The sequence below is a fragment of the Lissotriton vulgaris genome, chromosome 10, assembly GCF_964263255.1.
Source record: "Lissotriton vulgaris chromosome 10, aLisVul1.2, whole genome shotgun sequence".
NCBI classification, from domain to species: Eukaryota; Metazoa; Chordata; class Amphibia; order Caudata; family Salamandridae; genus Lissotriton; species Lissotriton vulgaris.
In genome coordinates this window covers 564,240,678-564,254,865 of record NC_141698.1, presented here as the reverse complement: position 1 = coordinate 564,254,865, position 14,188 = coordinate 564,240,678, and the positions used below count along the sequence as shown (strand labels likewise).

General features: G+C 41.2%; 1 protein-coding gene across 4 annotated transcripts in view; it reads left to right on the top strand.

Annotated features, from left to right (window-relative positions):
• Positions 1–14,188, top strand: part of CLEC16A (C-type lectin domain containing 16A) — a 704,284-nt gene that overhangs the window by 242,823 nt on the left and 447,273 nt on the right. For 3 of the 4 annotated variants that reach the window (XM_086941416.1, XM_086941413.1, XM_086941415.1), the window contains exon 10: positions 1,031–1,259. In XM_086941416.1, coding sequence (XP_086797542.1) covers positions 1,031–1,259 — 229 coding nt within the window. The remainder of the gene's footprint in view (positions 1–1,030; positions 1,260–14,188) is intronic. The other variant, XM_086941414.1, reaches the window with a different exon arrangement.

The following is a 14,188-nucleotide window of genomic DNA, read 5'->3' as shown; positions in this document are numbered from 1 at the left end:
ATTCGGGTCAAGTTTGCGCTATATAAAACTCTGTTTAAAAAATGAAAAGAAAAATACATTATTACATTATTTGTTTAATTTAGGTCTACAGGCTTATAGGCTGTGCCACTGGAACTATGTGATAGAGGCTGATCAAATTATGGAGCAGGGTTGACTAAATTATACAACTAGAACAGGCAAATTATCGGACATAAAGTGACACATTTTGTAACAGTATTACGTTATTATTGGTACACATGTTAACCCTGTCTGGGCAAAGGGTTCACCTCATTAGTGCCAATTTAAGACTCAAGTATAGCAAAAAGCAAATAATCAGTGATCATACAACCTTTGCGAAGGGCCTTCTAATATGTGGCAACATATATTGCTGTATTTTTAGAAACATTTGATCCGTTTGAACTAGATAAAATCTTTTTTTAATCTGGAAATTATGCAGCAAATTACAGATTATGGGCAAAAAGTATGGCAGATCCAAAAACATGTCGACAACGGCGTGGCCGCAGAATTGCATAATATCAGTGGTCCTGCTTATTGGTGAATACTTTACTTCCTTGGTATTCACTGTTTGCCATTTGACTGCAGGGTTCTTTGCATATTGGTGCTGATAACAGGACCCCCCTCCCCGACAGAGTTTCTTTTCCACGATTGATATGAATGAAACCATGTGGAATCTTTGGTGCAGAAACCCTCAGACAGGTGAAGAACATCGGTGCAGAACAGCTGTTAAAGTGCACTCACTTCTTCCTACCTTCTGTGCTTGTTTTGTCTTTAAGTCGGCCTCCAAACTCTTAACCGTTGTATCAGTTGAGAGCAAGCATATTACATTGAATTGTAGAATTGTATGCAACCAGTATACAAGCCTATCGCTCAAATGTGTGCTATTGTTAGTTTTGTTTTAAATTACATGAATGTGAAAAAATATGTAACATTCCTACATTGGTTCGTTTACTAAAGTTTTCTGAGCACAGTCGTTACGTTTCTGTTAGCTTATAACAAATAAACTTTAATACCAACTTATATAAACTTATAGGCAAAAACAACAGTGAGGTGCTTCACAAAGCCCCCAGAAACACTGGAGAGATCACTCGAGATTAACAAGCATAAAGGCAAGAAACGGTTGCAAAAAAGACCAAATTACAAAAATGTTGGGGAAGAGGAGGAAGATGATAAAGGAGCAGAGGATACCCAAGACGATCCTGATAAGGCTAAAGGTACTGAGGGTGGTTCAAAAGGCATCAAGACAAGTGGGGAGACTGAAGGTGAGTGCACCAAATAGTGAACCAAGTTTCTTTCATAAAGGTCCCAAATCTTTTAGAAAAAATTATCTTCATCTAAATTTCAGTTTTTTCATCCCATACATCTTCTCCATATTGTAATTTTTACTTGGTTCATTTTAAAACCTCTGCAGATCATTAAACAGTTGTAAATGTTTCATGATTCTGCTTACATTCATATAAGTTACCCTGAAGTTTTGGCCTTCTTGTTTTTCTTTATGGAGTATTTTTGATTGCAAAAGTGTCTCTCCATGTGCTCAAGCCTTCAGTCTTATAGTACATTTATGGATACCTTAGATTGATGATTATTAATGCCTGCTTTCTTAAGGTACTCATTTGTTTTCCCCATGCATTTCATTCATTAGGCATTATTATTGAATATATATATTTCCTGTACTCCCGACATCTTTATCAACCTTTTAGACACCGAGTGAGAGTTGACCTCTATTTCTACTCAAGAAAAAAAAAACCTCTATCCAGGTTTTTAGAGTTGTGTTTTCATTCTCAAAGCCTCTTCCTGGTGGAGAAAAAAACCTTATGTCGGACGCCTAGTAATACCTTATGACCTTTCCTTCTGTAATATGATAATAGAGACTATAGTCTCTCCAAAGTTTAGTCCAGATCTGTCAGTGCAGCATTCTAGCCTTCCCTATGCAACAAAACCATATCTGTCTGGAAACCCTTACATTCTCAAACGCTTTAGTGGTTTGGGGTTATCTGTTTCCCTTATGTGGCTAGACATTCAGAAAATAGACTGTTAAAAATATATGCAGGACATTAAGGGCAGCAATCACGAGAAATTGCAATCTCTGTAATTTAATCCATGTTGTGAACTTTTTTCATATTTATTGGGGAGAAATATGTTTTTACTAATGTTGGTAGAAGAACATCGGTTATTGGCCGTTATTGTGAATACATTTGTTATGCCTTTAAGGCATTCTGGAAATGTAGTGGAAAGTCTTCTGTGTTGAATGCATGAATGATTATTTGTTAAGACGATGTCCACAAATGCCATCTTGGCACTTAATTGAAAAGGTCTGTGTGCCGTCCAAAGGGTATGTGAAGCTAGTAGATTAATAAAGTTCTTAATGGTGTATGAAAGATAGCAAGTTTTGGAATGTTCCACTAAGACAAAGGGAGTTGATTTCATGGTTTTGGAGCTAATCTAAATCAGAGACAAGTCCTTTAAACCTAGGATTTCTTTGGCAGTTGTAGAGAGGCAGATCTGAGTCTACACCTTGGTTGAAAATGGGTGATCTGGGAACACAAGTTACTGTGAGCCTTGCCATGAAGGATTTGATGCACCAGGCAGATAGCATACAATTCAGTTCTACAAGCAACTGGCATCCAGTGTAATCTATGCTTACTTAGGACACAAGGGCATGTTTCTGAAGGTCAACCATTAGTCTGACAGCCCTGTTTTTAAATAAGCTGAATCCTCCTTGTGTTCCTATTTGAAATCCCACATAACAGACACTGGCCTAATTTGGCTTTGCAGGATAGCAGTGCATACGACTAGATTTCTTATCTGCAGAAGAAATGGAGGTATTTTATTCAGTCGTATCAGATGAGTAAAGCTTGCTGAATAATCTGGCCTTCCAAGAGGGAATCCTTGTAAAGCTGGATGCCCAGATTTGTTGCAATGCAAACAGGATGAGAGGGAGCACACGTTTGACTAGGCCAAAAAACACTAGCATCCCAAAGATCACCTGTACCATAAATTAATAATGCAGACTTGTCTGCATTTACTTTTAGCATGTTACAACCCATCCAGGCCTGTACTCCTGACATACCTATAAAACGTCTAGAAGATCTTTTTGTGGGTAGTCTAACAATCAGCAGTGTCATGTTCTGTTCTGAGCTGGAGGTTCTATAGATGGCAGCTTTTGAGTTAACTGGTGCTCTAGGACCACACTTTGCTTGTGACAAAAATAATCCTACTTTCTTCATCGCTCTGGACAGCATTGTTATTCATAACATTTTAGTGAGGTCTTTTGAGGGTTTTCATACTATGGAATGTGCAGTTTGGAAGGTAATGACAGTTCAACAGGGCTGCCCACATGACGCAAGGTAAGTGCACTAACGCCCTGTGACCATCCACCAGTAGTGCTTCTCACCTTCAAAGCAGTGATAGCACTCTTGCAGAGATCAGTGATCATTAGGCTACAGTTGATTGGTTAGAGACTTACCAATATCCGAAGAGGAGGCACATAAACATCAGGAGTAAGTGCCCCGAGTGGATGATGGAGGGGCAAGCTCTGATAATGGTGTGGATGAATCCTCCAGTAAGAGGAAAGAGTTTTTCCAAGCAACAGTCTTCAGAACATCACAAAAAGTACAAAGGAATTAAAGAGGTTTGCTCAGAAAGAATTATCATAAACTGGTAACTGTTAAAATAAAAAATAAACGCATCGCAGTGTTTTTAAGGTGAGAGTGTTAGGCTGCACTCTGGTTACTTTGAAGATTAAATAGGACACCAGAGATCGAAAGTGGAAGTACAGTCATGATACCATCACTTTTTCTTCTAAAGCTGAACCGCCTCTCATCCAGTGGAAAGATTGGATAGAGAGTTTTGAAAATGTCTTATAACCATTGGATGGGAAAGATTTTTGATCAGGCTGTAAGAAAGTGCTTTTGTAAAGAGCCTTGGGAAATCAAGGGCAACACATCTTCAAATATTAGCCGGTTGCTGTGAAACAGAATAGTCATCCAATAACCGATGTGTTGAAGAAGGCCAAGGCTAGAATGAAGACTAGTTTTGTCCAGAACATCCACATAGCTGTGACTGTTCACAAATGTTACAATCAAACACAGAAATCGAATGAAACAGTGCATACGTCTGTATCCCATGTATAGTAGTTATGTATTAAAATGTCAATTTGGCAAGATGATAGATGAACTAATTAGAGATTAGTTGATAGTCCAGTGTTCTAGCAAAAAGATTCAAGAGATGTTGTGGGCAGCTAGAAATCCCTCAGCCAAAAAGTACCATCGCAATAGCTAACAAAGTTAAGGAGTCTGATATGGTATGAGAGAAATGAGAAAGATGGCTACTAAGAAATATGGGGGTGGGCTATTTGTAGTTGTGAAAAACAAAGGTTCTGGTAAATTTGGTAGGGAAGAGCACATGCGTGCCATCAAGCACAGCTGCTTAGCATAGGTGCTATGATTCAATAAATTCTAATACAGGGAATGCTTGGGGAGAAGCAAGCCTTTAGAGGGTGCCACAGGTGTGGCAGCAGTTTTCATAGCCTAGACCTTTAGAGTCGTTTTGCAATTAACAAGTAGTGGAAGAGATGTGGGAAGAAGGTATATCTGCATGGGTGTGCACTGAAGGAGGTATAGGTAAATTGCAACATAAGGTTGGCACACCTGCGCTGATGAAGGAAGTATCAATAAAGTGGATTCCAATCAAATGAAAATAAAGTATAATGATTTAGGGCCTTTCTTCCTTGGAAAGTTGTAGCTGCTTACAGTTCATACTGTGTTTACAGACTTTGCACTCTTCATAGATGTAAAATCCTTGTATATCATTAGTTCTGTTCTTTGACTGCACAAGGCTATTACTTAAAATATCCTTTAATGAAGTATACCTTTGAAAGGTTACCTGAGGATTATATCATATAGATTTATACAAGATTTCATAAGTCTTAAGGACTTGCCAAAATGTTATAAGACATCTCTTTATCTCCCATGCCTGGGTGCCGAATGAGGTTCTATATTTCACAGGTTGATCTTTGGTCTCGTCTTTTACCTTTGGGATCAATAGGCCTTCCCTTTTTACTTTTCTCACTTTGGCACATGCCTGTTCAATCACTTTAGAGTAATAATAACTGATTTCTTTAAACCTCGGTTTCATGATCATCATTTGTTTAAAAATGACTCATCTGAGTGTGAGAGAGAGCCCACCACTGAGACCTCAGAAGCCACCTACTCACCGTGCATAGACCCACTCTCCTGCGAGGGAGCGCCAAAACCATCGCAGACCTGGAAGGGAAAAGAAAAAGAAAGGGTTAACCTGTTCCTCCCAGACTTTCCCGTACAGGAAAAAGGAGGATCCAACCCACAGAAAAACTAATCGGGGACCCCTTGCAGGAAGAAGATAAGGATGTCATCACATCTATCGTGAGGGCTGGAAGAGAGGAGGCTGGAGTCGAAGGACAGGGTAGAGAGGAGCAAAAGGACGCCACAACGTGAAGCCCAGGAGGAATGCTGAACAAAGAAAGAGGAGAACCAGACGAAGGCATGGAGGACAGAAACGAGATGCCCGAAGACTGGAGCGAGGACTGGTAGACTCCCCCATGAGATGCACAATTTCCGCTCCATTTCAGGGGTGCTACGGCACTGGCGGTCAGTGATCCAAATCGGGATAAAACCGAGCAGTAGTTTTAAAACAGGGAAGTGTCAACACCCTGTGGATAGCGGGGTGGGTAAGACGCTGAAAAGCTGTCATTTTTTGTGTGTGTGTTTATTGCCACATTGCTCTTCATAATTGTTGTTGTGTCCTGACTGGTATCCGTTTAATGCTGCATTGTTCTCCATAACTGTTGTGGGGTCCTGGCTGAAAGGACTTTATAATTGACAATAAGCACAGGTGTTTATATATTTGGTGGGTTGTGTATGCTTTCTTTTTTATTCCTCACACTTTATGGAGACACTGTTATATGAACACTGGAACAGGAGTCTAGAAATCACGCTAACAGTTAAAGACAAGGCAATAGAAAAACCTTATGAACAAAACCGATGTGGGCTAATCTTTTGGATACCCTGATATATGGGTAACGCTATTCCTAGGTGCCTACGTATATGTATATCTTTTAAGGAGATTTCCGCCACTGATTGTTTCACTTGTAAGAGTGTGAGTGTGAGAAAAGGGGAAAGACCAGATTTACCCCTCCCCTAACACTTTCGCCTCTCATCGGTCACTGACCCCAGAGAGTGTGTGAATTCTTATTTTTCTTCCCTCTATATTCACACTGGGTGTGGTGAAGGATACTATCCCAGCTCCACCTAAAATATACAAGAACCACAAGAAACTTACCATAATTTTCCCCTCTTTTCAAGCCTCCTGGGGACCACTGCCTGAAGAAGAGTGACCTGAAAAAGAAGAAAAGCGAAAGGAATGATCAAACATCTAAGACCCGATGTTCAGAGCACAAAGTTAATTATTTCATATATGAAATCAATTGAGATAAAAAATACGCAAAAATTAAGAGGCATACAAGCCTCCAAGCTTCTATTCCCACCCATCACTCCCACACTGAACTACAATTTCTTCTGGCTCGGAGTAACTCTTCGTAGGGTATGCTCTCAATCAGATTCTTAGGATGACAACTGCCTGCATTTAGTAGACTATTTCCTGCAGTTTTTTGTTTTTACGGAAAAGGCCACTTTCCAACTTATTGTTGCATACCTTCTCCCAATTATCCAAAAATTATATTTCTTCTGGATGTACCTGACTAGTGAACTTGAGATTTAGGTTATTATCATTCAGAGTTTTAACAAGTACTTGGGCTTCTTCTTTACTGCCATTCCAAATTCAAAAGAGGTCATCAATATAAAAACCGAAAGGAAGCCTTGGTGTTCAAAGAGTCTGATGTTACTGACGACCTGCTCCTCCCACCAGCCTATGTAGCGGCCAGCGGAGCTGGGGTCAAAGCAAGTCCCTATCGCCGTTCCTTGGGTTTGTCTGTATATCACTTGATCAAAACAGAAATAATAGTTCATTATTTTTAAATAAAAGAAAAGGGTGCAGGGTAGGAATACCCTCACCCCCTTGCTTTGATTCCGGGGACCCTGCAGGGCAAATATGCATTTTTTGTTTTCGGCTGGATTCACGTTGGGTCCGCAGCTCCTGGTAATAAATAAAACAAAGAAGAGCAGGCTCCTGAGCTTTCTCTACTGTTAAGCTCCGTGGAGGCCAGGTCCGGGTGGCATGCAGGAATAAAGAAAAGAGAGGGGTGCAGGGGACTCCCCTCCTGAGGCTCTTTTAAGCCCCAGGGGCCTCCACCTCCCCGGGACTTTTAAAGTGTAATCTGGGGAGCGCGGAAGCCCCTCCATGGTCTCTTTTGAAGCATGGGGGCCACCACCTCCCGGAGCTTTATTTTAAATTTGAAGGGGTGGGCGTATGGAAACCCCTCCTGGGGTGGGTTCAAGACCCAGAGAACATCACCTCCCTAGAGCTAGATTAAAACTAATGACAGGGCCACGCGACACCCCAGGTACCACCACCTCCTATAATACAATTAAAACTAGGCGGGGGCCTCCAGGATCATTTACGGCTCCAAGGACTATCTCCCCCCTTGGGCCAGCCAGTGCTGGCTTCTGCTGTGTCCCAAGGTACCCACCCCCAAGACATAGATGTTTTTCATGACTTGGCAGGATCTTTGACAGCTCCCTCCAAGTCACAGCCCATACAAACTCTGCTTTCAACAAGAGAGAGCTGTTAATCCGGTCCCCCTTGCTGAAAGGGGAGTAATCATCTTGAGGCTCACCTGCGGTCCCGGGGGTAGAAGAGGAGAAAAAGGCAGAATAAAGATCAGCAGCAAGCGGAAAGACGCTAGGTAAAGGTCAGAAACGAGCAGAAAGAGGCAGAAAAAAGGTCAGAAAACTTCAGAAAGAGCAGGTGCTGGCTCCTGATATGTCCTAAGATTCCCACCCCCAAGACATAGCTATTTTTTCTTACTTGGCAGGAGATTTGACAGCTCCCTCCAAGTCCCAGCAATTATGAACTCTGCTCTCAGCAAGAGAGAGCTATGAAACCGATCCCCCTTGCTGAGAGGGGAGTTTTAATCTTGAGGCTTCCCCGCGTTCCCGGGGGAAGATGAGGAGAAAAAGGCAGAATAAAGGTCAGAAACTAGCAGAAAGAGGCAGACTAAAGGTCAACAACAAGCAGAAAGATGAAAAATAAAAGTAAGAAACAAGCAAATAGGGGCAAAATAGAGATCAGAAATTTGCAGAAAGAGGCAAAATAAAGGTCAGAAATTGGCAGAAAGAGGCAAAATAAAGGTCAGAATCGAGGAGAAAAAGGCAAAATAGATATCCGAAACAAGCAGAGAAAGGCAAAATAAAGGTCTGAATAAATAAAGGTCAAAATAAAGGTCAGAATCGAGGTGAAACAGGCAAACTATGGACCAGAAACAAGTAGAAAAAGGCTAAATAGATACCAGAAAGAGGCTAAATAGAGATCAGAAACTAGCAGAAAGAGGCAAAATAAAGGTCAGCTACAAGCAGAAAGAGACAAAATGCAGGTTAGAAGTGAGCAGAAAAAAGGCAGAAACTGAACAGAACCCACTCAGGCCCTCAATCACCCACTCACAGAACAACTCAGACATTCTCACAGCCACTCACAGACCCATTCACTTATGCACCCACTTACGGACAAACTCAGACATGTGTACCCACTCGCAGACACAATCAGCCACTCGTGCTCCCACTTACAGAATGACTCATACTTTCTCTCGTACACCCTCACTGATCAACTCAGACTCATTCATACACTTACATACTCACTTACAGCCCCACTCATACTCTCTCACACCCACTTACAAACCTACTCATGCACCCACTGAGAGACTTGTACATCCACTGAGACACTTGTGCACTCACTGACACACTCGGTGTCGAAGATTACTAGTTACAGTTAGGAAATAAGATTTAAAAAACCTTATAAATTCACTTAAAAAACAGGGCTGTTCTAGTTAGGAACTAGAATAAAGAAAACAAAGGTTACAGGGACTTTATAGTTAGGCTCAGAATTTACTTGTACAAAACCAGTGAAATTCATCAGTTCTAGTTTGCTGAGCTAACTGTAACTTATGGTCCCAAAAATGCACTGCTTATGACCGCACATATTACATCACTCATGACCTGGTCAGTGACATCATTGGTGACCTCTCAAATGACATCACTGATGATATCATCCACAGAACCACTCACGCACCCACTCACACCCCCATACAATCTCTCATAGGCCCACTAACATAGCCATTCGCAGACACATACAAGTACTTACAAAACCACTCACTTGTCCATAGAGACACACACACATACACTCATTCATATATGAACCAGACACTCACTCCGACTCACCCATACATCTACTGAGACACCCAGTTATTCACCTATACCTCTTACACACTACTCACTCACCCAAGCAGCCTCTCAACAGAGCCACTCACACCCACACAACCACTTACATACCCATCCACACATCATACAACCACTCACACAGCCACTCTCACCCATACAGCCACTTACACACCAAGTCACTCACTCACTCATACAGCCATTACACACCGAATCACTCACCCATACAGCCACTTACACACCACATCACTCACTCATTCAGTCATTCACAATCGAACACCCACTCACTGACCCATTCAAACAGCCACTAGCAAACCCACTCGCCAATACAGCCACTCACACATCCACCAAGTCACCTACACAGCTATTCAGACACCCCCATATACACCCATACAGCCTCTCACACACCTGTACAGTCACTCAGACACCCACTCACACACGGATACACACAGTCAGTACAGCAGCTAACATAAACTATGTTAAAAAAAAAGAAATCACTCATTAGTACACAAAGTACAGTAATTTAACTTTTATGGCACCTTAAGTATATATGTTTAACACAAAAGGAACTTTAGAACTTATAGATGATGCCATCAGTGAAGTAATTTGAAATGTCATCAGGGATGTCACTCACCATGTAGTGAATGATCTAATATGTGAGGTCATTAGCAGTGCATTTTATGGGCGTAAATTATAGCTCGCTCGGGCAACTATTAATGCTGAATTTCGCTGGTTTTGTGCGAGTGAAATCTGAGCCTAACTAGATCATCTCTCTCTCTCGCTATATATATATATACTAGCAGCCTGTCCCGACGTTGTCCGGGAGCAATCAGGCTTCAGGGCCCCCACCTGCCCCGACGTTGTCCGTGGGAGCAATCAGGCTTCAGGGCCCCCGCCCGCCCCGACGTTGTTCCAAGGGACTACTTTTTTTAATCGTAAATTTTTTAAAGAACGTATTTTTTTTATTTTATATAGCCTATGTCTATCTGCAGACCCTGACAATTGCAATGATGTATCGGGTATTTGGATTGGCGCTGTGGTTGCCTAGTTTACCCGCCTCAAAAGTTCAGAGTTCTCTCTTTATAATAGTAGTATAGATATCTCAATCAATCAAATCAGCTTTATTCTGTTAAAAAGATAAGAAAAACTATAAACGCATACTAAAAGAGAACAATTATGATCATCTTCACAATTCATCATCGATACATTAAAACACATAAGAATTAAGGGTGGGGGGAGCAGGCGTAGTGCCTCTACTCAAAGTTCCACGGAGTTGGAACTTTGCTCCGCGCCTTCCCACAGTAATTATAAAGTAATAAAGGCTCTTACATGCCTTGGCTTCTCCTCCTCGCCATGACTGCTCTCCCTCCTTGTCCGTCCTCGCCGTCCTTCTTCTTAGATAACCCCTACGTTGTACGTCTTGCACATGCGCATTAGCAAGATGTGCAACGTAGGGGTTATCAGAGAAGGACGGCGAGAAGGAGGAAGGAGAGTGGCCATGGCAAGGAGAGGCAGCCACGGCAGGTAAGGGTCTTTTTTTATTACTTTATAATTTTGTGAGGGACCCGCTAACTACACTCCGCCACGGAGTCGTAGTTTTGCTTAACCTCTTCGCCGCTAATGACAAGGGTAACTCGTCATGCACTTTTCATTGATTTCAATGGAAATACAATGAAGAGTAAAATATTGCCTTAGCAGCCAAGTGGTTAAACTCCACGTTCACAATGGCACGTGGAGCAGGCAAAGCTACGTAAACTACGCTGGTGAAGCGTAGTTACCCGCCCAGGCTTAATAAGAAGTTAAAAATTATTCTATACATAGGTAAACACAATGAGCATGATAAAAAAAAATATTTTACCCAGGAGATAATATATACATACAATGCCAATTGCAGGATATATGATACGTCAACAGACAACATCCCTGAGCATTTCTAGCCAATACCCATCCTATCATCTTCATAAAGTAGAACCTCTTAGAATAATTTATACTTTATTCTTTTAATTGACATTTGAATATAAACCATCACCGCATTACAAACTCATTTTCTAAATTGCAGATCAAATCAAAGGCAATTTTATATGTGTACAATTTTTGCTTTAAAAATAATGGGCGTAAAGTGCTCTTCCCGATGTCTCTATAGAAGTCACAGAATAAAATGAAAAGTTGTTTGGTCCGATATACCATCACAGGGGCTCTTTGGAAGATTTTGTTTCCACTTGCCCATAGTTGGAAAAGCTATTAATAAATGAATGGTCCCCAGTCTTAACCTTATATTTTAAAATCTATGTTTTATGATTGAGGCCTGGAGTAAATAACGCTGTATCCCTGGCCCAGTGGGCCTATCGCAGTATACCCTAGGTAACTGTTTCGAGTTTGCCTCGATTTCTCTTAGCCATTCCCTAGATTCTGTGATCCTAGTTTTTAATTAATTTTAACTATAACTAGGAATTTGTAAAGGATTATTAAAATCAATATTCTCAGTGCATTCTTTTAAAAGATTATGAATATACATCAGCCAAGTATTTTTTTCCATTCTCAAGGGTGAGGCAATCCTTAATGATATCCTGTGTACATTTAGTTCCCTCCTTACTCCAGAGCCCATACCAAACACCGAGGCCTGCAGTACTGATAATATCATTAATATAGGGGGCAGCAAACTCTTTGTGAACAATATATATATATGGGTGTATTTTTTTGAGTCTAAAAATGGCCTCCGTAATCAGACTACATTTTGATTTGCAATTATCATTATGGGGTTCCTAATGGCCGTTTAATGTAAATAACAATCTTAAATATGAGAATGAATGTGTTTACACCTATGCATATGGCTTCCCTGGTGTATGTATCCTGGTTCCTAGGGTATCCACAGGTGTGTTGGCTCTCCAATCTTCTGTCTTCCACAGGGTTTCTTCAGGATCCACTGGGAAGGGTCCTTTTTCTTTAAAATTGTAACCATGACTTACCCATCGACATGTATTGAGCCCTCGCTCGTGTTCCCACTCTGCACACTGCCTCCGTGGGGTTCCTAGTTTCTTACCTCAGGGGGTTCCTTGGGTCCCCGGCACTTCCACATTTTCTGGGTATAGTCTTGACTTGAATCGTGGTTCACATACCACTATTTTAGTGTATGGTTTGGTCTCCCCCTGGCAACCACTGTGTATTGTGCTACTTTCCTGTTTTCTGGCAAAGTATTGTGTGCATTTCATATATCTCTGGGTAGGAGATATTTGTATGCGTTAGTGAGTGTCTTATAATAAATACATATTTTTATAAAAAAACACTGTGGTTCTTTTTCACTTAATCTATACCTATAAGATTACGTTCTTGTGAATCTGTTTTACACTGTATCTGGACTAAGCCTGTAGGCTGCCCTCCACAGCTACCACTTAGAGAGCTTTGTAAGGGCTGTCTGGGTTAGTGCAAGGTACCCACTCACATAAGTGTACACCATACACTAAGCCAGCTTCTCACACTGATGCACTTACAACCCAGGAGAATGGACTCCGAAGATTGAGGGGTGTCATGGTCAGGCGGGGGCACTCCCACACTTAGAACCGAGCATCAATTGCTTCAGGATTAAAAGGCCTGCTTTAGAGGTGGCTTATAGGTTTTCAGTGCAGTGACCTTCGATATAGGGAAACCTATATCTTTCGTAAGTTGTGCTAACACCAGCTTACACAGGCTGTAATGGCAGGCCTGTAGTTACTTTTTGAGTGGTCTCCCACTTGTGGCATAATACATGCTTCAGCCTTTGGGGAACCCCTGGTGTACCTTTGCCCTGGGTACCTTAGTATCAAATACTAGGGACTGATAAGGCTACAAATAACACAAGAAAAACTGTGGATCTGAAAGAACTGAGCATTAACAGAAACAAAAACCTAATCAGTTAAAGAAGTCCCTCTAAAAGAGGATGAAATCCCATCACCCACCGAAGTGGCATACTTCATCATCTGGGATCTCCTCTTGGTAGCAAACCCTAGTGCAACCAAGGGCTGAAACCTTCTCAACAGAGGAAGGGAGCTCACAGATGTTTTCAAGATATTGTGAGATGGAATCTACTAAGATCCTCAAAGACGTGGAGCATGGATAATTAATAAGGGTGATGGTTGCAGTGTATAAGAAAATATGTGACTAAAGTTTGATTTAAAATTGGCTACCGGGACACAAAATAATTTTATTAGGCTCTGTCCAGGTGTCAAAAGTAAAACAGTGCGTGTGCAGTTTGAAACAAATAACTGCAGTGGTCCAAATCAATGGCAGGTCTACATGTTTCTGCCTTATGATCTTGATCTGATCTAGGCTTTCATCAGGACCTATAGATAATATTGCTTGCAAATAGTGAAATAATATAAAATCGGGTACTGTCTCAATCAAGTGGTTGGTTCGACATAACCTACATTCACCTGTGATTCCAAAGTTTAAAGACCAGATTTCACAGGAGTATTGGATACAGTCCTAAAAAGAAAAGAAATTTGATAAAGATTCTGTAAACATTCTAAATCCAATCAAGAGTTGTAACTGTTATAAATGCTCTAAATATACAGCCTCATAACTGTCAAAGATACTCTTCAATGTATCATATACCAAAAAGTGTACGTGAAGGAAAACGTTTTCAAGAAATATTCTGCTTACTCATCTTTATGCGGGAGCACTCGCCACCTCACCTGGCATCTGGTCGGAATGAGGCACCGCTCTGTATTATAAGGTAAAACAATAATAGAGACCATGTTCAGAGTCTGCTTACTCAGAAGATGGTTACCTAACCCAATGTTACAACGCTCATTTGCCTAACCATAGCTGTATACAGAAATCACTCTATATTC